The sequence below is a fragment of the Phascolarctos cinereus genome, unplaced genomic scaffold (genome assembly GCF_003287225.1).
Source record: "Phascolarctos cinereus isolate Bilbo 61053 unplaced genomic scaffold, phaCin_HiC Scaffold_4;HRSCAF=312, whole genome shotgun sequence".
NCBI classification, from domain to species: Eukaryota; Metazoa; Chordata; class Mammalia; order Diprotodontia; family Phascolarctidae; genus Phascolarctos; species Phascolarctos cinereus.
In genome coordinates, this window is record NW_027555847.1 from 135,487,257 (window position 1) to 135,511,417 (window position 24,161).

At 39.5% G+C, this 24,161-nt stretch overlaps 1 protein-coding gene and 1 pseudogene across 2 annotated transcripts in view; both read right to left on the reverse strand.

The window, feature by feature from the left end:
• The window catches only part of MPG (N-methylpurine DNA glycosylase), a 71,664-nt gene extending 62,202 nt beyond the window's left edge, over positions 1 to 9,462 (reverse strand). The window contains exon 1 of the mRNA XM_021006592.2: positions 9,378 to 9,462. Within this exon, the coding sequence (XP_020862251.1) occupies positions 9,378 to 9,416 (39 nt within the window). The 5' untranslated portion in view covers positions 9,417 to 9,462. The remainder of the gene's footprint in view (positions 1 to 9,377) is intronic.
• Positions 647 to 9,467, reverse strand: LOC110221897 (NTF2-related export protein 2-like; annotated as a pseudogene). The gene is made up of 2 exons (XR_013485930.1): positions 9,378 to 9,467; positions 647 to 3,959 (listed from the first exon to the last, which is right to left on the reverse strand). The product of XR_013485930.1 is annotated as an NTF2-related export protein 2-like (transcript).
• Between the last annotated feature and the right edge of the window lie 14,694 nt (positions 9,468 to 24,161).

Consider the following 24,161-nt stretch of genomic DNA (forward strand, 5'->3'; position numbering starts at 1 on the left):
TACCATGTCGATCTTCTATTCAAAAATCTTTAGTGGTTCCTGATTGCTTCTAGAGTAAGCACTAACCTCCCCTAGTTCCAGCCTACAGTAACACTCATCCACTCTCACATTCATTTCGTATTATTCTCCTGCATGCAGCCTAAATTTGGGAAAAAATGAACTACTCGCTTCCCCACAAACTTTTCATTTCGTCTCCAAACCCTATCAACCCTGGAATACACTCTCCTTGGCTTCCTTCAAGATACAACTATGACGGCCCCTCATCTGAGGGGGGATCCTAAAGGACAATTTTCCTGCCCCTCTTAGTTCTTAGCACTCTCTTTCAATTTACCTTCTGTGTATGTGTGTGTATACACACACACACATACATATGTATAGATATATATACACCTATGTGTGTATGTATATGCATACATATGCATAAATATACATTTGTGTGTGATGTTATTTTCCCCCAAAATGAGATACCATTTGTAGTGTTTAGCATAGTACCTGGCACACAGCAGGCATTTAATAAATGATTGTTCCCTCCCCCCAGTAGAAAGTAAAGCTCCTTAAGGGCAAGGACAGTATTGTGTCTTTGTATCACCAGCAAAGTTATCTGCACATAGTAGGTATCTAATAAATGTTTGCTGAGCTAAGAAGGTTGGTTACCAGGTGATGATTTTTATTTATACCGCTTCAGCACATGAAGACAACTCCACATATAGAGGGTTTACATTCCATGTGAGCAGAGGAAATACCCATATTGATAGTATCACAGATACTTGAGTTCTAACCAAGTAGCTAAAATACACAGGCCAAAGGCACAAAAGAGTCAAGAAGAGTAACATTTTCTACTTTAATCAATAGCAATAGTATGGTACAGCAGAGAGTGTGCTAGACTTGGAATCGAAAGCTGAGTTTGAACGCCAGCTCTGCCACTCTGTAAAGCTGAAGTAAAGTGTAAAGTGATCAGAGTACACTTTAACTTTTACAAAGACGACTGTGATAAAGTTTAACTTTGTGCTAACCAATGCATGCAGGACTAAAAGGGACATTCTCAAAACAAATTAATTTAATTAAAAAACAAACAGACAAAAAACATAACACTCTCTTCCTCTAAGTATCAGTTTCCTCATTTGTAAAATGGGGACAGGAATGCTTGCGCTACCTACCTCACAGGACTGATTGATATAAGCAAAAGAGCTTGACAAACCTGAAAACGCCACATAAATGTGAGACCTAATGGGGATGGCTTCATGGACAAGGCAGCCTTGGAAAGATAGGTGGATAAGAATAATAATTAATATAAATTGGAACACAAGTTCTGACAAGGAAGATTCCCTTTTGCTAAGCCTTGCTAAAAATATATATATTCTTAGACTGGGGACTTAGGAACTTAGTTCTTAGATTGGGTGTGGATACTGAACATACTGTTAGACTTGGCTGATCTACTGGCTGGTTCTGCTAAACTGCATTTTCTTCTTTCTTTTCCTTTCCCTTTGTTACAAGGGATGGCTTGCTGGATAGGAAAGGGGAGATATAGCTGGAAATGAAGGGGATGTAAAGACAGAAGATACAATCAAAATCTTAATGTAGACTTTTTAAGGAACACAATGACAACAATGTAAACAGAATTAAAAAAAAACCCAAACTGACACTATGTAATTATAACAGCCAAGAAGGTATATGAAAATGTAACTTCCCTCCCTTCTTTGCAGATGTAGCGAACTATGGGAGTGGGATGTTGCATGTACTATCAGACTCAGCTGATATGCTAGTTTTGCTGAAATGATTTCTCCCCCCTCTTTTTTATTCTTTATTATAGGGAATGGCTCTCTAGCTGGAGAAGGAAAAAGGAGAGTTTGAGAAATGAAGGTCTTATAAAAACACAAAAGATAGCAATAAAAACTTAATGAAAAAGTACATTATCTTTTCTTGTCATCAAGACTATATTGGAAAATTCTATACATCTGACTATCACCATAAAACCTCCTATTTCTATGGCATTTTGCTACTTTCTTTGCAATATCCCTATGAGGCAGGAAGTATTATTATACTTATTTTACAGGTGGTAAAACTAAGGCTCAAAGAAGAGACCCCATTTGCCCCTGGTCACTTATTCACACTAATAAACAGCATGCTAGGTCACATACTCAGATTTTGTGGCTCCAAATACAGTGCTCTATTAAACTATTTGAATTCATTTATTTAAATTACATAGTCATGAAATAATTTAATTTTTTAATAACTCATTTACAAATATGAACCAACAACTATGGTGAGGTAGGTACTATTATGATCCACACTTTACAGTTGAAGAAACTGAGGCAGAGGTTAAGTGACTTGCTCAGAGTCACACAGCTAGCATGTGTCTGAGGTAAGATTTGACCTTAGGCCCAGCACTCTATCCACTGCACCATCTGAGGAATCATGATGTAATAATACAAAGAACTCTGACTCTTGACAACTGTGTGATCTTAGTCAAATTTCTCCTCTGAAAAATGGGAATAATACTTAATACTATTTACTTAAAGAGTTGAGTAGATTAAATGAGATAACTGATAATTGATAATGAGATAATTGATAACACTTTTAAACCTTAAACTCACATATAGGTGAAAGTTAATGTTGTTCCCTCTGTTGTACACAATAACAGCAATATTGTTCAAAGAATAACTGTGAATGATTAGGTTATTCTGAGTATTACAAATATGCAAATCAACAACAAAAGAAGATGCTATCCACCTCCAGAGTAAGAATTGATACACAGAAATATTCACAGTATGGTTTTACACACACACACATGTATCTGTGTCAAACGGTGGCCTTCTCTAACAAAACAACAACAAGGTGAACATTTCTTCACACAGACATTTCCAGAATGTCAGAGTAGGGATGAAAACCTAACAAGTAAAAACAAACAGTGTCTTTATTGTTCTGATTTAAGTAGGCCCTAAGTTGAGACTACTCTCAGTATTCACTGAAAGGCTGCAAGCATTTTTCTACTAAGCATATATACTACAGAGAACAATCTCCCAGGGCATTACACAGGAGCTAATGAGAGTGCCCGTGGCTTTCTACGAGGACAAAGAATTTTAGTTTTTAATCAATCAGGTTCACAGCAGTTCTCTTTACGTAGACAAAGTACCAAACTCAGAACTTTAGCATCAAGAATATTTAAAAGGCATGTTACATACAAATAAAATCCCACAGCTCTTAATGGCAACTGCAAAAGTTGCTGCTAGGGATCTATATTTTTAAAGACACATCAACTTTGGCACACTTTTTACACTTCTACAATGAATGCAACAACAAGAGAAAAACAAAGACATTTCAAATATCTTAGAGCTTATTTTTTGCTAAGACTAAGTAGATCAATCCTGGAAGCGGAAGCAATCGCTTGCAATCTTCCATACTGTGTTGTTGGGTGTGGCTTGTGCTGTCAACAGGAAGTTCTGGCTGAAATAGCGCTGTTTATTTCCATCAAACTTCACAGTCCCACAGGTCACCACCAGGATAGCGGTTTGGTTCTGAGTAGCTTGCTCATGAACAGGTTGGCAATCTAATACACTGATATGGAACTCACTGGAAGGCAACATCTCAAAAAACTCATTCAGGGCATCTTGGCCAGAAACAGCATTTCCATTCCAAATCAAAGTGGCGCTGTTCAGGTACAATCTAGTCAGCACCCTTCTCCTTTTATCAATGGTGTCATAGTAAATATTGACAAATTCTTCAGCAGCTCTACAAGCCTGGTCCACATAAGTCTTAAAATCCACAGATGATGCCACTGCCATTTCCGCTTCCCAGTGAAGAGTTTCCAGTGAGGTCCAGAACAACCTACCTCCAGGCACAGGAGCAATCAGCTGGTTCAAAAAGTACAGGAGTTTCAAAGAGGCCTAACTTCTATTACACTACTTTAAATTTAGGTAGACAAGGGGAAGCAGGGAGATGGAAAAGATGGAAATCCCCATCTGCAACATTAAAAAAAAAATACATTCATTTCTGTCCCTTCTTCCCACTCCTTTGCAAACCTACCAAATGCCTAAGTTGCATTTAAAATGAGGAGTAGACCATTCCCCCAATTGATAAATGACAAAGGATATGAACAGACAGTTCTCAGATGAAGAAATTAAAGCCATCTATAGTCATATGAAAAAATGCTCTAAATCGTTATTGATTAGAGAAATGCAAATCAAAACAACTCTGAGGTACCACATCACACCTATCAGATTGGCCAATGTGACAAAACAGGAAAATGATAAATGTTGAAGAAGATGTGGGAAAATTGGAACACTAATACATTGTTGGTGGAGTTGTGAAATGATCCAACCATTTTGGAGAACAATTTGGAACTATGCCCAAAGGGCTACAAAAATGTGCATACCCTTTGATCCAGCAATAGCACTTCTAGGGCTATATCCCAAAGAGATCAAAAACATGGGAAAAGGACCCACATGTACAAAAATATTCATAGCAGCTCTTTTTGTGGTGGCAAAGAACTGGAAATTGAGAGGATACTCATCAATTGGGGAATGGCTGAGCAAGTTGTGGTATATGAATGTAATGGAATACTATTGTGCTATAAGAAATGATGAACAGGCTGACTTCAGAAAAATCTGGAAAGACTTATATGGTCTGATGCTGAGTGAAGTGAGCAGAACCAAGAGGACTTTGTACATAATAACAGCCACGTTATGTGATGACTAAGATTGTTAAACTGAACCCTTCTCAGCATTACGAGGATCTAAGACATCTCCAGAGGCCTTGGGATGGAAAATGCTGTCCACATCCAAAAAAAAGAACTATGGAAGTCAAATCGCTATCACTTATTTTTACCTTCTGTTGAGTTTTGTTTCATCTTTCTGATGGTTCCTCCTATTGGTTTTAATTTTTACTTACAACTTCACTAATGTGAAAATATGTTTAATGGGTATGTAAATGTAAAGCCTATATCAGATTGTGCACCGTCTTGGGGAGGGTGGGGGGGAGGAAGGGGGAGAAAAATTTTTAACTCAAAAATATGGAAGTGATTGTTGATAAATCAAAAAATTAATAAAATTTTTTAAAAAATAATAAAAAAAAATAAAATGAGGAGTAGAAGTCCTACAATTAAAGCCAGATACAGTTACCGAGATTCACAATTTAAGCAATAGATTTTTCAGGCTACATTATCCCAACCTGACACAATTTAAGATGGAGAGCCATAAGGACAGTACCTAGGCATTTTCACATTAAAGAGAATTATCAAGGGAAAAAATTCCTGAGGGTTAGGGGGTAGAGTAGTCTCCATGATCTGAGCCTTCTGGCTCTAACATGACTCTTCTTTAAGCTTTCACATTCTATAACAGTAACAGCTGACACATAGAGCACTTAAAGATTTACAGTGTTTTTTACATAAATTATCTCACTTGATCCTCACAACCCAGTGAGGTAGGCACTCTTACTATCTCCATTTTACAAATTAGGAAACTGAGGTCAAAAGAAGTTGAGTAACTTAAGAGTCATACAGTTAGTAAACACCTGAGACAGAATTTGATTCCAAGTCTTCATGACTCCAAGTCCAGCACTCTAAAAGAGCACTGCATTTAGAGTTATACAGTCTTTTGTAGATTTTTTTTTAGCCATACATTATCTCACTTGAGTCTCACAACCCTGTGAGGTAGATGCTGTTATTCCTCCCATTTTACAAATGAGGAAACTGAGTTTCTGTGAATTACTTAAGGGTCATGCAGCTAATAAGCTAAACACCTGAGGCAGAATTTGAATCCAGATCTTTCTGACTCCCAGTATGAGTTCCAGGCTCAGCAATGCCAGGTACTAGATCCTCGGAGAAGTACCAAATGAGTTAACATATGTAAAGTACTTTGCAAATTGAAAATGTGATGTAAATGTTAGCTAATATAAGTCATTTCCTGAGCCCCAGTTTCCTTACTGGAAAAATAAAAAAATACCTGCATTGCCAATCACATGGATTATTGGAAAGATCAAATAAAATAACTTGTAAGGTTTTTTATATCCATGTGGTACTATATAGTGAGTTGCAATTCTAACCATTTAATATAAGGAAATGAGCACGAATTAAAAGGATGTAGCTTTGGGCTCTTTGACCACAAGGGTTCCCCCAGGAATAAGGTTTCTCAACATATCCCTGAGAGCTAAGCAGTAGCTCTTATGCCACTGATGATGCTCTGGTAAACAGACTAACAGGTTGCCCACTAATGACACAAACATTCCAAGTCACTTGCCTAGAATGACAAGAAAATGGAAAGTAAGTCCATTTATCCCATCCAAAAGTATTTATTCACGATCTACAGAAGCAAAGCTTCAGAGCACTAAGCTAGGTCTTATATCAGATGCATTAAGACTCAATCTCCAAGAATCTCCAAGTCTCCAAGAATCCCCAAAGAGGTAAACAGTCATAAAACCCTAAAATGCCAACACTGAAAGGATCTTATAATACAGATCATAACAACAATAACTCAATTTACTTCACGTTGGCAAAGCACTTATCTCACAACCACGACGAGAGTGCAGGCATTATTATTTCCTCTTTACAAAAAAGAAAACTGAGGTTCAGAGAGGTGAACTGAATGCTCATTTCAGAGTGTCAGAGTTTTCATCTGAACTTAAAAGCAGGAAGGGATCCTAGAACACAGTTTGTTACAACACAGAATTTAATTCAAGCATAAAGTTCCAATAACAAACAAGGCACTGTGCTAGGTACTAGAGACACAAAGACAGAAATAAAATCATCTCTACTGTCACAGAGCTTACATTCATAAAATATGAAAGCTGTAAAAAGCCTTAGAAGAAAAAGATGTTAAAACACAAAATCAAATATCAAAGCTAGTCTCTTAGAGATTATTGAGGTCAACCCTTTCATTTTTACAAACCTAGAACCAGAGAAATTAAATCATTTGCCTGAGGTCACACATCTAACAAGAGGAAAAACCAGGACCAGAACCCAGCAAGCCAACCTGCTTTCCAATACAACAAACTGACTGCTCAAAGTCTCTCCCATACCCTCGATATCATCCTCTTTCACCTTTCCCACTATAGTCATGTTCAGAAAATAGAAAGTTACAAAAAGATGCCAAATCCAACTCAGTATTAATAACCTTTGGACAGACTAGACTTCATGTGTCCCAGTGGCACCAGTGAAGTTTAGTTCGCTCCCACAGGAAACTGTGCAAGCTAGAGGTAAGTGTGCTGAGTGGATAACCAGACCAAATAATCTCCAGGGACAGTCTTTTAAATATAGGCCAGGCCAACAGCTATGCATATGCAAATTTCACTAACGGAGTTGCTCAAATCATAGACTAACAAAAGGACAGAAGGTGGCTGCTCTTAACCCATAATCGAAAGGAAGCAGGATAAAATACCTTACAGAGATTATATACCATCTAGCTTATCTGCAACCTCAAATGTAAGCAGGAAATACTACAGTAGTGTAAAAAGCACCAGACTTTTTGGTTCATATCCTGGTTCCATGACTTATTAGTATCACCCTGGCCTAGTCACTTTCCTATAGTAGTTCTCAGTTTCCCAATATGTAAAATGGGGATAAAAACAATTGAAATGCCTACCTTACATATTTGTTCAAATAAAAGTAAATAATGCATGCAAAATATTTTGTAAACATAGGGCACTAAGGAAAGGTTTGCTATAATTACTTTTCTTCTAGTGAAACTAGATCTCTAGGCTTCTCACCCTTCCCCAGATTCCTCTAGGAAGACAGAAGTTAAGGCCAGTGACACCGGAAACCACAATTTTGTTTCCACAAATAGGACATGCTGTGGCCTCAAACACCAAGACAAGTAGGCCTTTACCCCCAAAACAGGCTTTGAAACATTTCTGGCACTGTCAGGAGCCGAACTGTAATCAAATCCACCTATAGTCAAGTTTATTAAGCCAGAGGCTGTGCAGAGACCTGGGTTCTGGATCTAATCAGTTCCCTAGGTCACAATACACAAGTTACATTCCCTCTTTGGTCCTTTTTTCCACCTCTCAAATACCCATCCCAGTTCAAATACAGGAAGCTCTTTTCCCCAATATCTGGCTTGTATAAAACACAAGTGAAGCCTATAAATGGCATTATTTTTAAGTGTATATCTACGTGAATTTTTCCTTTCAAAGATATCTTTTTTAAAAAAAATCTCATTTTAGGGATATAGACTTATTAAGGGGAGTCTTATCATTATCTAGCCATTATGGTAATATGTATACTACCTACCTTACAGGGCTGTTGTGAAGAAAGTATTTGGTAAATTATAAAATGCTATATATGTGTAAACTACAATAATAGTTTATTATTCAGTCCAATAGGGTATAATCTCTCCCTCAACTGCACTTATATGTTATGTTATTTAAATCTATAGAATATTTATCTCTGTGAACATCTTATATCCCCATACTAGACTTTCCTCTTGTATGGTAGGTACTTAATGCATGTCTGTTGTAAACATTTTTATGTTCAACCAATAAATTCATGAATGAATCTCTACTGGCCTAGGGTCAGACAATGGTAATATCCTATAGATGGAAGATCATCTGAGATCAGCTGGTCTAATCCCCTCATTTTACAGAGGAGAAAACTGAGGTACAGAGAGGGGAAATGCCTTGAGCAGTGCCCATTTGCCCAGCTCCAGTTCTGGGATCATGCCATGTCTCACTTAACGAAGGGCAAAGGCCCAATTCTTGGGCCTTCTTGTGCGCAGGAGAGGGAACTTAAAAAAAAAAAAAAGATTAAAGATAACTTCTGGTCATCCTAAATCTGTACTTTGTTGCATCGATTATACAAACCTTTACCTGGTTAGTTGTTTGCCAGGCACATTCTGCAAATATTCTGTGTTACCTGTAGCTGTGAGGCTGAAAGTCAGAACACTCTCCTACTGACTAGCAAGTCACTTCTCTGGGCATGTTTCTTTCTTTATAAATATGTGTTGTATGATGTAAAATCCTGTGACTATACTCCAAAGTTCTTTCACGCTCTGAACTTTTGTGATTCTAAAGTTGATACAAAACAGCTTTATCATCTACATAGGAAAAATAGGAGCAAGAAGAGAAAACAAATAGCACCAATGAACCCAATACCAAAGTTAAAAAAAACACAGTCAGGAGAACTGGGTTCTAATCTAAACTCTCTTACTTAATAACTGTTTAAACCTGACCAAGTCAAAATCCATCTTGGCCTGTTTTTCTTCATTTGTAGGATATGTGTTGGACTAAATGATCCCTAAGATCTTTTCAAGGTCCAAATATATGATCTCTGTCCAAAGACATACAAGGTTAAGGCCAAGTCTAGAATCCAGGTCTCAATTTATGAACTCTAACAAGCTCTTGTGCGTGTTTCAGGAGTTTAGGCCAAGGCTTTTCCTAACCCCACTCACCTGAGCCATCCTGAAAGCTGGCATTCCCTTCCTTAACATGCAGGGGTGGGAAGACGGCAGAAGAGCACCCAGGTCTAGGCAAGTCAAGGGCACATGGTAATGCTGGAGAAGACAGTGCAGGCATCCAACTGCTGGCCAGCACCTGTAGGAAAAAACGGACACTGGAGAACTTAGGATAGAGGGAATAGGCTGACTGTGGAGTCACAGAAGGAGTTGTCCGGTAGCCTCTGTCCTGATCTGTGAAAAAACAGTAACAATAATTCATCTTTCTATACCACCCGAAAGGTGACAAAACATTTCATTATCACACACACGGAATGGATTCAAGAATTATTCCCTTCCTTTTCTAGAGCAGTGGTTCTTCATATGGAATCCACAAGTTTGTTTGCTGTTGGTTTTTTTTTTAACATATATGATAACTGTCAACATAACTAGTTTCTTTGTAATCTTGGCACTTTATTTTATGCATTTAAAAACAATGTTCTGAAAAGGGCTCTACAGACTTCACCACACTGCCAAAGGAGTCCAAGACACACAAAAAGTGAAGATCACTTGACCTAGAGGCAGAAATAGAGTCTCAAAGTGAAGTGACTTGCCCACTGTTACAGAGCTAAAAGAGCCAGGCTTAGAAATCCTGGGCTTTTTGACTCCAAGTCCCTTTGTAAACTGTAAAATACTGTCTGAATAAGTAAGAGAATATCTTTGAAGAGGAAGCCACTGAAGGGATGAGTTAGATTGGGCAGAGAAAGCCCGGGGGAGGAGGGGAAGAGTGGGGGAAATTTCTCAGTAGAAACGTAGGTGTGGGAGAGGAAGAAAAAATGTTGAGGGAGGGGGTCTGATTCCTGGGGAGAAACTTTGGGTGGGGAAGAGGTCAGTGAGAAGAGGGATATGGAAGGTTTAAGAGAACAGGCCACTGAAGGTAGCTGGCCGGGTAAGAAGAAATGAAACCTTGCCGGGAGTCTTGGCCAGGGTTGGGGAGTATCCAGGGAAGGAGCTGCTGGGGTGGGAAGGGGCAGCCATTCGAGGAGGGAAGGTAGGGGGAACAGCGGGAACGCGGGGATAGAGGCCTTGGACTTCTGGAAGGGGAGGAGGCCCTGGAGGCACGAAAGAGAAGGGGAGGGAGGAAGCACGGCGGGAGGTGGGGAGGGGAGAGGCGAAACTGGGGGTGGGGAGGAGGCCGAGACAGGGAGAAGAAAGAACGGGGAGGGGGTGGCGGAAGAAGGGGCAGAGGAATGAAGGGGCCGGTCCTACACAGGCGGGGGGCGTCCTGGGAAGGGGAGGGAGAACCTTAGAGGCCGGCATCTGGTCTCTAGGCGTTAGGCCTCTTACCCCGGAAGGAGGAGGAGGAGGAGGAGTGGGAGGAGGTGACCCCTCGAGGGAACCCGGAGCCGGAGCCAGAGAAGGAGCCAGAGCCGGATCTGGACCAGGACCCGAGCCCGAGATACGCAGCCCCGCCCCCTCGGCTCTCGTCCCACCAATCGCTGTGTGGCGTCGGATTCGAGCGTCCTCAGGGGCGGAGTCACGTCTCCTAAGCCCTGCCCCCTGGAGGACTTGAGGCGGGGGAGGGGGGGAAAAAAAGCTCACTTCCAGCTGGGGGAGGATACCGGAAGGGTCATTTGCATGCTCTCCCTTAACCCCCTGAGGTAAGGCAGTGGAGGGATGATCACTCCGGGTTCATGAATGGAGGAAAGTAAAGTGCCCAAGGTCACAGGGCTTGTGAGTGACTAAGCCTGGACTTAGAATCCACTTTGCTTTCAGTGCTGGGGAACTTGCGGCCTCGAGGCCATGTGTGGCCTTCTAGGTCCTTGGGTGCGGCCCTTTGACTGAATCCAAACTTCACAGAACAAACCCCCAATCAAGGGATTTGTTCTGTGAAGTTTGGATTCAGTCAAAGGGCCACACTTGAAGACCTAGAAGGCCACAGGTTCCCCACCCCTGCTAGATGATAAGCTTCTGGAGGGCAGACTCACTACCCTTAAAATCTAGGTGTTTTCAAAACAGTAAGCCCTTTTTGAGGAAAATGATAATGATGACGAATAAAGACATATACATATATATACATATATATATGTCTGTCTACACACACAAACACACACCTCTCTTTGCTTTTCTATCTTCCTGGTGGAACAGAATAAATGTAAGCTCCTTGAGGGCAGGGACTGATTTATTTTTTACTTTTCCCCCCTCCCAGGGCCTAGGACTGTGTGTACCTGATGTATACATAGCAAGTGATTGATGCAGGTTTGTTGAATTGAATCAATTTGAATTAATTGCCCCAAAAGTCCAACACACCTTCGTGTCAGTATACACATTACAAGAGAACTGTATATTGAATATTTAAGCTGTCACTCATTATGTGACCTTGAGCAAATCACTTAATATCCTAGGTCTTCGTGTTTTTCCTCTGTGAATTGAGGGCTCTGGACTAAGTGATTCCCAAGGTCTTTTTTTTTTTTAACCCTCTCACATTCTATGATTATTGTGACCTGTGATAAAGTTTCAAGTATATCTTTTGCTGAAGAGATAAATTGTAAAAATGTTAACTATAAAACAAATATCTCTAAAGTGACACCTGTTTTTCCCATATTTTATAGTAGCTATAAAACCAGGGATGCATTCTTGTGGAGGAAATCTCCTAATAGAGGCTTTTACCTGTACTTAAACATAGTCTCTTTCACAGAGCAGATGCACAATAAATATTTATTGACTGAATATTGATGAAGGAAGGGGTTAAATATGTGGCTTCCCCGGTAGCATGCTGGGAGTTGTAGTATGTCAGCGGTTCTAAGCCTGCTGGGAATGTTCTGCAAAACCCTGAGAATTTTGGAATTTGGGATTTCCCCACTTCTCTAGGCTCCTTAAAATACCTCTCATGACCACTTACCCTCTTACTACATTTTCCTGGTATTGTGCCATATTCCCTAACCCTTTTGATCTGAGTATTGGAATGATATACCACGTCAAGTAATAGCTCACAATAAGCTAGATAGTACAAGTATTATATACTATATTACAAATAAGAAACATGAGGTTCAGAGAGATTAACTGATCCGCCCATATTCATGGCTAGTAAGTCTTGTTATGGAATTTGACCCCATTAGATCTAATGCTTATTTAACATATTTATATACATATACACACTGTGTTATATGTATGTGTATGTATATATATACACATACCCCCCCACACACACATATACAGTGTGTATATGCATATGTATATATAGCTATAGCTATGTATGAGCAGCTAGGTGGTACAGTGGATAAAGGAATCAGGAAGACTTCTTCATGAGTTCAAATTCAGGTTCAAATACTATAGTTGTGAGACCTTAGGCAAGTCACTTAACCCTGTTTGCCTCAGTTCCTTATCTGTAAAGTGAGCTGGAGAAGGAAATGATAAACCACTCCAGTGTCTTTACCAAGAAAACCTCAAATGCAGTCATGAAGAGTCAAATATGACTGAAACAATTGCACAAAAAAATAGCCATGTATAGCTATATCTGTATGATCATGGTTGGACTGAACCAGTATACTAAAAATTAGAATACCAAAATTAATTTTCAGATTTAGTGCTATATCAGTCAAATTGCCAAGGAGATACTAGACAAAATAATAACAAAATTTATTTGGAAGAATAAAATGTGTAGAATTTCAAGGAAACTATGAAAAAAAGAACAAGGGAGAAATAAAACTTCCAGATCTCGAGTTAGACTATAAAGCAGTAATCATCAAAACTCGATAAAAAGTAGATCAGTGGTGGGGGAAGCTAGGTGGCGAAGTGGATAGAGCACTGGCCCTGGAGTCCGGAGGACCTGAGTTCAAGTCCAGTGTTAGACACTTGACACTTACTATCTATTTGACCCTTGGGCAAGTCACTTAACCCCCTTGCCTAGTTAAAAAAAAAAAGTAGGTCAGTGAAACAGATTAGATCAAGAAAAATAAGAAAGAATTTAAGTCATCCCAGTGTTAGATAAACTGAGAATATAAATTGTTTGGGAAGAACTCCCTCTTTGACAATAATTTCTGGAAAGTTTGACAGAAACTACATTTAGTCTAACATATATCATCATAATAACCTCAAATTGGTGATGCATTCTGAATACGAAAGGTCAGGACATAAAAAAATTAGAAGAGAATGAGAGTAGCTACCTCTTAACAGCTACGACTAGGGGAAGAGTTCTTTTAAAAAAAATTTATTAATATCTTTGGTTTTTATATCACCTTCATTTCCTAACATCCCTCCCTCCTCCACCTCCACAAAGAGTCATTAATAACAAAGAAGAAACAAGAAAGGGGGTGGGGGTATGAAAGGTTCCATATCCACTGGCGCCCTATCTCTGTAAAAATTCCTCCCATAGATGTAGTTGTAAAATGTACCTAATCTGGTTGCCTTCTAATATTTTATTTTTAATAAGGGAAATGTGCGTAACCAAATAAAAGATAACAGTAATCACAAAAGATAAAATAGACAATTTCAGTCACAATTTTAAAAAATTTTACATAAAATCAATGGAGCTAGGAAAAAAAGGAAAGTTAACTGTGGAAACATCTTTGCATCAAATATCTTTAAGGGTCTGATATCTAAGTTATATAGGAAGTTAACAGAAATATATAAGAACAAGAGCCATTAACTAATGGACAGGTAATCAAAGTATATAAAAAAAAGTTCCCAAAATAATTATAAACTATTAGCTAATAAAAGATGGTTCCAAATCATTACTAAGGGAAATAAAAATCAAAAAAAGTCTGAGGTTTTGCCTCACAGTCAACATATTGGAAATGATGACAAAAAAGGAAAATAGCTAGTATGATAGGGGTTATGAGAAGCTAAGCACACTAATTCTGGAAAGCATTTTGGAATTAATGCTTTTAAAAAGTGACTAAAACATCTATTCCTAGATATCTTGCTTCTGGATATAAACCACAAGGAGGTCACAAAGACAGAAAGGAAGATACCAGACACCAGAATATTTATAGTAGCATATTTTGTGGTAGCAAAGAACTACCAAAAAAAAAATGGAAATGCTCATCAATTAAGGAATGGCTGAGCAAATTATGGTATATTGAACATGATATTATTGGACCATAAGATACAATAAATATGAAGATTCACAGAAACATTAGAAGACATATATGAACTGATACAAAGTGAAGTAAGAACTATAAAAACTATATATGTATATAATACTAAACATGTGTATCTATGTGTATATATACATATATATATACACACATATATGTACATATGGTAGTGATTTAAATTGAAAGGACAAAAAAAAATTGAAGTGAATGCTATGATTATAATGACCAAGAAGCTTGGCCCTGGAGAAGAGTTAAGAAAATACATCTCCTCTCTTCTCTGCAGAGATGAGGAGCTGTGGAGTAGAATGCTACATACAGTGTTAAAACTTATTGGTTGGTTATGTTGAATTGTTTTTTCTTATTAAAAAATATTCGTTGCTGAAGGGATTAATATTCATAGCTCAGTATGCATAACTCACTAGGGAGGGAAATGGGAAGGAATATATTTAGAAATGAAAGCAATTGGGGGCAGCAAGGTGGCGTGGTAGATAGAGCACCAGCCCTGGATTCAGGAGGACCTGAGTTCAAATCCAGACTCAGACACATAACACTTACTAGCTGTGTGACCCTGGGCAAGTCACTTAGCCCCACTGCCTAGCCAAAAAAGAGAAAAGAAAAAGAAATGAAAGCAATGTAAAACAAAAGATATCAGTAAAAAATTTTTTTAAATTACACGCATGTTTTATTGATACTTTTTCCCCCATATCACTGTTGCTTCCCAATAACCACCCCCTCCTGTTAAGGAAACCCTTCCTCATATACTATGACAATACCTTAGAGTTTTATGAAAAAATCAAAATTAAGCCGAACAAACTAATGTGTTGGCTGTGTCAGGCAATATATACCTCATTCTGCATCGATGGCTGCCACCTCTGCTGAGGGGATGGAAATATATTTTAATATAAGTCCTCTGGAGTCAAGATTGGTCATTGTAGTCATTAGAATTCTGATGTCTTTCAGTGTTCTGCTACAATGTAACGTAATGATATAAAATTATTGTGGTCAGTGTGTAAATTATTGGGGAGGTCTTTGGTTCTGCTTACTTCACTCTCAGTCTTCCCAAGTTTCTTTGAATTTTTCTTATTCATTATTTTTAAGCCACAATAATATTCATACCTACATTCATCATAATACAATAATATTCATTCATAGGCTATGATTTGTTTAGCCATTCCCCAATTAATGGGTATTCTCTTTTTTTCAGGGTTTTTCTTTTAATCTCACTCTTTTTTTGCTGCCAATAAAGTGCTGCTATGAAATTTGGGTGAATTTGGGACAATTCTCCTCTGTCTTTGACCTTCTTGGAGTATATATTCTGTCATGCTATATATGGATCAAAGGGTATATGGAGATGTCATACTACAAAATGACCTTTGTGTTGCAATTCCAAATTGATTTCCAGACCAGTTGGATCAATTCACAGCCCCAGCAAGAATACATTAATGTGCCTGTCTTCCACAGCTCCTCCAACATTTACCATTTTCATCTTTTGCTCTCTTTACCAAATTTATCACTTTTTCCATTACCTCATAATGCCCTCCACCTAGCATTCATTGTCCTCCATGATCAGGGCCTGCCTTAACTACCTTTTCAGACATCTCCTCCTGTTCTCCAGCCTCTTCCTCTGTGTATTGAAAGAGACCCAAGGCAATCCACAAAGTGAAAACCCATGATCATGAATTTTGTGGATGTTGTTGTTTTTGTTTTTGTTTTTGCTACTGGTTTGTCAACAATCATTTATTAAACACCTATACTCCAGACACCATCCTAAGCACTGGGGGTACAAAGAAAGGCAAAAAAATTGGCCCTGCTTTAAAGGAATTAGAAATCTAACCAAGGAGATAACATGCAAAAAAAACCCTCAATGAACAAACAAGATATATAAAGCATAAATTGATGAACCAGCAGAGGGAAACCACTAACATTTAGGGGGATTGTTTTAGCTGGGACTTAAGCAAGGCTGACAGGTAAGGAGACAGAAAGAAGAAGGCAGGAGAAAATTCTAGGCATGGCAGCCCCCTAGTGCAAATGCCTAGACTTAAGAGAGATAGTGTCTTGTGTGAGGAACAGCAAGGAGGCCTGTACTCAGAGTACTGGTAACTTTCCATCACTGCCATCCTAGGAAAGGGAAGGGTCTCTTCAGCTAAAGTGATCGTGTCTCAATCATACATCTTATCTTACCTCTTCAAAGCCTGTGAAGGATCCTGTTCTGAGCCTTAAACCTCACTCAGTTAAAGTCAGCCCTCCAGGGCACCACCTTCTCCTTGTTGAGCCAATCCTGGGGACTTTTTTTTTGGCTAAAGAGCTTTCATCTTTCATCACTTTCTAAACTTCCTGATTACTGAATTCTTGACATCGTGCTTCCTGACTCTCTTGGCCATTGAAACTATTTGGGTCCCCAAGTTCAGATATCTGTTGTACTAAAATCCTAATTTTTTTATTCCCTCCCTCCCCTTCTACTTCTTCCACTTGCCTTGGAGTCTGGGTGCCTGTTCCTAAAGCTGCCATTCTCCTCTTTATATTCTAGCCTCATCTCTACACACCTCAGACCATTGGAGTAAATTTTTCCAGGTTTATTTATAAGGGAAAAGAGAACATATTAATATGTACCAGAGAAAGATCATTAAAAATATACATATAAAAGAAAATTACTGTCAGAATTGGCTGATGTGTTGATTGGTTTTGATGGATTGTTTTCTTTTTTTAAAATTTTTTGTTACAAGGGAAGGCTCACTGGAAAGGAGAGAAGAGGCAAATATGCAGAAACAGAGTGACCGAAACAAAATATAGCAATAAAACTTAGGAAACTACCCAAGCCCAAACTGTATACATTTTTAAACTTAATCCTTAACTAAAGTTTTGTAGGCCTAGTATGCCCCATGATCCTCTCTAGGTGGTGAACACTGTTATAGTATCCAGCCAGACCCCAAATGACCCCATCCACTTTACAGCTTAGGTTCTCCTACCTTCATATATAGGATTGAGTTTATAGGTTTCACAGCCACAGGTTCTCTCTCAGCTAATGGGAAAGCCTCTTGATTGAATGGTGGATTGGGGGTGCTCTACAAACTAATTGAACTTTTTTCCACAAAGCAGCAGGAGTAAACAGAAAGGCCTTGTGCATAAAGAGTTGCCCACCTCCTCAAAAAAATCAAAATAACCTAATTAAAACTGTAGGGTACCACTAAAGTACACAAAAGACAATCATCTTCCTCAGTGAGTCAAAGAAAATCTTAGGGTAAAGGGCCTAGCACAGTGTCTGGTGCAAAGTATGCCTAAAATGCTTATTGAATTGAATTGAATTTTATGATCCCATTATTTCCCTGCTCTGCCATTTACTATCTGTGACCTTAGGTGAGTAACTTTCCCTCCTCAGCCTCAGTTTTCCCCATCTGGTCTCTAGATTATTATAACTCTTTTTGGCCAAAGGTTGGTCTTCTCATTGTTTCCTTATCTTATGTAAACTTTTTAATTACCAAGCACCTAAACATATGTACTTAATATTTGTCATTTTGTAGATTGATCCCTGACCTTTGGGGTCTCCTCCAGATATAACATGATATGATTCTACAGTCTTTGCTGTGCTGATTCCACTCCCATGTCTGCATGTCCTGTGTGTGTAGGCCTCCATCACTGTCTCTCTTTTCAGGATTACCCTTCCAAAGGGCAAGGTTCCAAGCTTTACACAGGGAGCTCTCTTACTGTAGTACTTACAAGGTGATACCTTGCAACATGCAATTAACACATAATGTGGCTAGGTATATATCAGCTGCTCATCAGTACTTATTGAATAAGGTTGAATTGAGTGCTTGATAAAGATTCTGCCCTGTATGACCTTGGACAAGCCATTTAGCCCCTCCAGACCCAAGTTTTCTCATTTATACAACAAAAGAATTAGACCAGGTTTTTAATGTTCTTTATAGCTCTTATTATTATGAAATTTTGTGACTTTGGAAAGAACAGTTTTCTTGAAATGAGACCAAGTTTTGAATTCTAATCTAACCGCTTTTTAGTTATATAACCTTAGACAATTCCTTTGACCCTTCTAGGTCTCAGTTTCTACATATGTAAAATGGGGACAACAGTATTTGTTCTACTGTCCTACAGTAACTGTAAAGTGCTGTAAAAATTGTGTGTGTGTGTGTGTTTTTTGTGTGTGTATATGTATGTGTGTGTCTGCATATACACATACATATGTGTCTGTGTCTATATGTATATTTCATGCATATTTATGCATATGTGTTTTCTCCCCCAATAGAATATGAGCTCCTTGAGGGCAGGGATTATTTCTTCTTGTCTTTGTGTCCTTTGGATAGCACAATTCCTGGCACATAGTAAGATAAGAGTGACCCTTGGGAAGTTACCTGACTTCTCTGGACCTCAGTTTCTTCATTTATAAGGTGGGCTCAATACTTCCAGTGCCTCTTCACAGAGCACTTGTGAAGAAAATGTTTTGAAGATTTCAAAATGTCATAGAAACATGAGGTATATGCTTGCCATTATTATTGGTGATGGTCAGGATGGTAATAACTCACATTTCTATGATGCATTATAGGTAAAGCACTTTCCTCATTCTGTGAAGGGGTTGGTACAGGTGTTATTATTATTATGCCTATTTCACAGATTGAGAAACTGAGACTCAGATTAAATCATTTGAGCCCAGCTCTTCCAATTTCAAGGCAGTGTTTGAGTTACCACATCCACAAAGGAGCATGATTAAGGATCAGATAGAGTAGGATGAGAGGAAATCCCCACCCCCAGCAAGTTCCAGATGTTGAGGAGGGGAGGGGACAAGAGAACTTTGGCAGCAAGAGTCTTCCCTTGTTGCAGGAGATGAAAGCAAGCCGAAGAGAGGAAGTTGAGGGAGGGAGGAGAGAGGAGAAATGACTTTAGAAGCAGTCCCAACCCTTCCCCCACTTAGATGTCAGGAAATGAATGTATTTAATGCTGGAGAAAAATCTCCTTCCAGAGTGGGAGGAACCTGCCCCCACAGGAAAGCAGGCTCCTGGATGAGGGACATCTGAAGATGGTCAAAGGAAGGAATGGTCTGGAGCTGAGAATCCCGGCCACCTTGCTGCCCTCCTCCCTATTCTTGTCCAGGAGCCCAGTTCCTATGAGGTGGTGCCCTTCCCTCCTCATACCAGACTAGGGCTCTCCCAGAGGGAATCTCTGCCTTCCTACAGAGTTTCAACCCAGAACTCTCCTCCGGAATAATCCCATTGGCTCTCCACATCTTTCCTTTGCTGAGCGTCTCCTCTTCCTGCCCCAGTCCTACCATAAGAGTTACAGCTGGAAGGGACCTTCGTAGCATAACGGAAAGAAGACTGGATGTGGAATCCCAAGCCCTGGCTCTGCTGTTCACCAGCTACGTGACTTTGGGACCTTGGTGTCTGGCCCTTACCTTTCTCGTAGGTGATATGAGGTGACTGAACTAGACAAGTAGAGCCCAGACACCATCTGGTCCAATCCTCTTATTTTATGGATACGGGGCTATGGTTCACAGGCATAGTATAGAGGAAAGAGCTCTAGATTTGGAGTCAGATGATTTGAATTTAGATCATAGATTTAGAACTGGAGGGGACTTCAATTATCTCTTCCAACCCCCTCATTTTACAGATGAGGAAACTAAGGTCCAGAAAAATAAAGTGACCTGAGGTCACATGGCTCTGGTCCAGGACTTTAACTCCAAATTCAGTGTTCCTTCCTCTATAATATTGTGCCTCCCACGATTCCCTTTATTTAACCACTTGCTAGGAAACATATCCAAGAATTACTCCTGTCAGCTGTTTTTCTGGGGAAATACCATTCTCCCTGTCTCAGCTGAGCCTATGTAGAACATAGGATCTAGAACACTAGAACAGCTAGAATTAGAAAACCAAAAAGAACAAATCTCTCTCTTCCCTCCCCTCTCCTCACTAATAGGGGCAATATGATAGAGAAGAGAAAAAAAAAAACAGAAGTCCAGAGGCCTGGCTTCAAATTCAGGTTTTAACCATTAGTTCACTAATTGCAATGTCATTTTTCTCTGAATACTTTATTCTGAGTTCTGACATTTTATGATTGTGGGATTCTATAGATTTGAGAAGGACCATTCTGTAGATCATATAGAATACAAGATACTTTAGGGTTATCTCATCTATCTTCCTGCAGATTAAAAAAAAAGTATCCTGATTTTAAATCTCTTGATAATTTGGATAGATAAATAGTATTAGAACTGGAAGAGACCTTAGAGTTATCTAGGCCAAATCCCTCAGGCTAAAGCTAAGGAAACTGATAATGAGAAAAGTTAAGTGACTTGCCCAAGGTCTCATAGGGAGTAAGAGACAGAATCAGGATTTAAACTTAAGTCCTCTGACTCTAAATACATCACTCTTCTGACTAAGTTCTTGGACTACAGGCAGTGGAAAGTTCTATGGGTCTTACTGGTCAATAGATTGTACATAATTACAGGCACAGACACAGTCATGCACAGACATTGAGTAGTCAGATCCCCTCAGCCTTCCTGCTTCTTGCCCTGTGGGCAGGGCTGATGAGAGTGGTCAGGTCCTGGCATACACTGAGCCCAGCCTTCCTGCTGCCACCATACAGGATGTGGTACTGTGTGGGATTCTCCAAGCTAGAATGACCTCTAAAGCAAAGTCATTGAGAGCTGATTGCTTTATTCCCAGAAAACTGCAGTATTAATTTTACTTAAGCACCAACCCTTGACTCCCTCAGGACTTCTTCCCAAACAGAGAAGATTTGGCCCAATACATTTTTAATCCTAAATGCGCTCTTCACTTTAAGGAAGGCCCATTCCTGTAATAATAGCTCACATTTTTTATCATGCTTTATCATTTACACAGCTCTTTCCTCACAATAACCCTGGGAGAGAGGGAGTGTAGAGTGTAGTTATTATCCTTGTAATCAGTGTAATTGTCCAAGTTAGTTAACAAGTACTTAATAAGCACCTACTAAGTGTCAGGTGCTGTGCTAAGCACTGGGGATACCAAAAAAAAAAGGCAAAAGATAGTCACTTCTCAAGGGGATTAAAATCAAATGAAGGATAGGGATAGGTGCTAGACCTGTGATATCACTAGGAAAGGGAACTTTCGGTAAGAAAATACTCTATCGCAATACAGGTTGGCAATTTTTCTGCAACTTATGATCCTAGAGAGTTGTCTAGAGCACTGAAATGTTAGCTGGCTTACCCAGGGTCACAGAGCCAATATATGTCAGAAGTGAGACTTGAACCCAAGTCTTCCTGGCTCTGAGGCTGACTATATTACTCCATACTGCATCTCAAATGTCAAAGGTCTTAAGGTCTGTAAATGTCAGTACCTAGACCTGAAGCCAGGACTCCTAACTCCAAAGCCATACTCATTCCCCTGCCTGTGTTGTTGAATGTGTTTTGAGATTGTGTGTGTGTGTGTGTGTGTGTGTGTGTGTGTGTGTGTGTATGTGTGTGTGTATCCTTGAAAGATTTAGTGACCCTTGGACAAATCACTCCCCCTCCTCTGTAAAGAGAAAAGTGTTGCACTAAATAATCTCTACTGGGTTCTGTCTTCTAAGGTAACTTCTCGTGTATCTCCACTTAGAAATTTTATTGCTATTCAAACTGGAAATGTTTAAGACAGAATTTATCATCTTCCTCCTAAACCTTAGTGCTTCATTTTCCTTATCCATAAAATTAGTAACTTTCAAATTTCCCTGTTTCTGTCCTTCCAGTCCCCCATGTTCCTACCTCAGAGTTATCCTTCACTCTTCTCCCATATCCATCTAATCCAATTAGTTGCAATTTCTTGTCAGTTCTATTTCCACAACATCTTTCATGCCCATCCTCTTCACATTCACATCACTACAATTCTGACCCTCATTAACAGGATCTTTGTTATAATGTCTTAATTGGTTTTCCTGCTTCTAGTCCCTCCCCTTCCCAATACATTCTTTACCCAGCTGCCAAAATAATCTTTCCAATACTCAGTTTTGGCCATGACACTTTCCTTCTCAAAAACTTTCCCTGTTTGGCTGCCTAGCTACTTCAAGGATAGAATACAAACTCCTCAGCCAGGTTGTTAAGGCCTTTTAAAAACCTGGCTCTAATCTGTTCTGACATTGAGAAACCACTGCTGGGCCCAAGGGTCTGTGACACTATGCAAACTCCCGTTCTTACAAGGGCCCTTGTCCTCTGAACCTATGCAAGTGCTCTGGATTGGACTCAGTCCTGAGAGAGCTAGACTCCCTTTTCTCACATACTCTGTCTTGCTAACTACCTGCCCTAGGGGGAAAAAAATACTTATAGCTTAGGTTTTGACTGACGTTTAGCATCTCCACAAAGCACAGAGTAAAAAGGTAGTCAACATACAACATGAATAGGGTATAGGGCAGGTATCTACTTCCTATACACAAGAGAAATGCCATGTGTTTATGCCAACAAAACACAAGTGTGCGTTATCAAGAAAGACTTAAAAACATGGTTCTGTACTTACAACTAATACTATCTCCCAAAAAGTTGGTTTTTAAACTTCATCAGATCATAAAGCAGTTGTTATTATTATCAAATAAGTATTCCATATTTCACCTCTACTCTGTACTGTTCCCCTCAAAATACATGTCTTCTGGTAGGTTATGCCAGGCATTGCATTTATATTCTAGGGAACATGTTCTCCAATGAGGAAACTCCCCTTGCCTTGTTGTCAGCCAGTTCCACCTGATAGACCCAAGGACTTTTGGGCCTCTTGAACTCAGAAGACTGGGCATGTCCATTTTGAAATCGATAATAAGTACACTTTAGGAGAGGAAACACAAATTGAAAAAGGCAGTCAGAGACCCAGAGCAAACTCCTAAAATTGAGTCTGCTTATTTTTTCTACCGTTTAGGTATAGAGAGCAGCCCTAGGTGGCTAGGGGAAGGGGAAAGAACACCATCCATCTCTCCACACCCTCATGGGAAATCTTAGAGCTACTTGATACCACCTAGAGGGTCAAAAAAAGAGAGTGAACCAAGAGCTGTCTCATCTTTTTAACTGATGTAGCACTCTGTCTTATATGTTTGCTTTTGAGTCCCAACTCTGGTACTTAGTGTTTGACGATGGGTAAATCATTTAACCTTTTTGAGCTCCAGTGTTCTCATCTGGAAAAAAAAGGGGGGAGGGGGAATATATATACAACCTACCTCACAGGGGTATCGTAAGGAAAGTGCTTTTTAATCTGTAAGGGGTTATGCTATTAGTCATTCAGTTGGAAGGATCGCTTCAAATACTAAAATAATTCCTTATAAACCTGAGCCCATGGGCTGGGGAAAGTCCTTGCCAGGTACAGAGGCCTGCACTAGTAGTTTGAGCTAATTAATGTCCATTAGATGAAATTGAAAGAGGAAAGCTGTACCAACTAGTGCCCAGAGACAGGGCAAGCACTGTAGGTGGGGGTATTGGACTGGGTAAAGCACAAGTGTATGCTCTAAGGCACTACAGAAATAGGAGCAGTTTCTTACAATTCTACCCTGAGCAGGTCTGGGGAACTAAAGAGTGGGAAAGAGAGGAGGAGAAAGGAACAATGGAAGATTGGGTAGAGGGCTCTAGGCCCTGGAAAAGAGTTGAGAAAACTCACCTCCCTCCTCTCTTTGTTGAGGGGGCTGGGAGCTAGAAGTATGCAATGTTGCGTATGTTGTCAGACATGGTTGATGTGTTAGCTGATTTGCTAAACTGATTTTTTCCTTTTTTTTT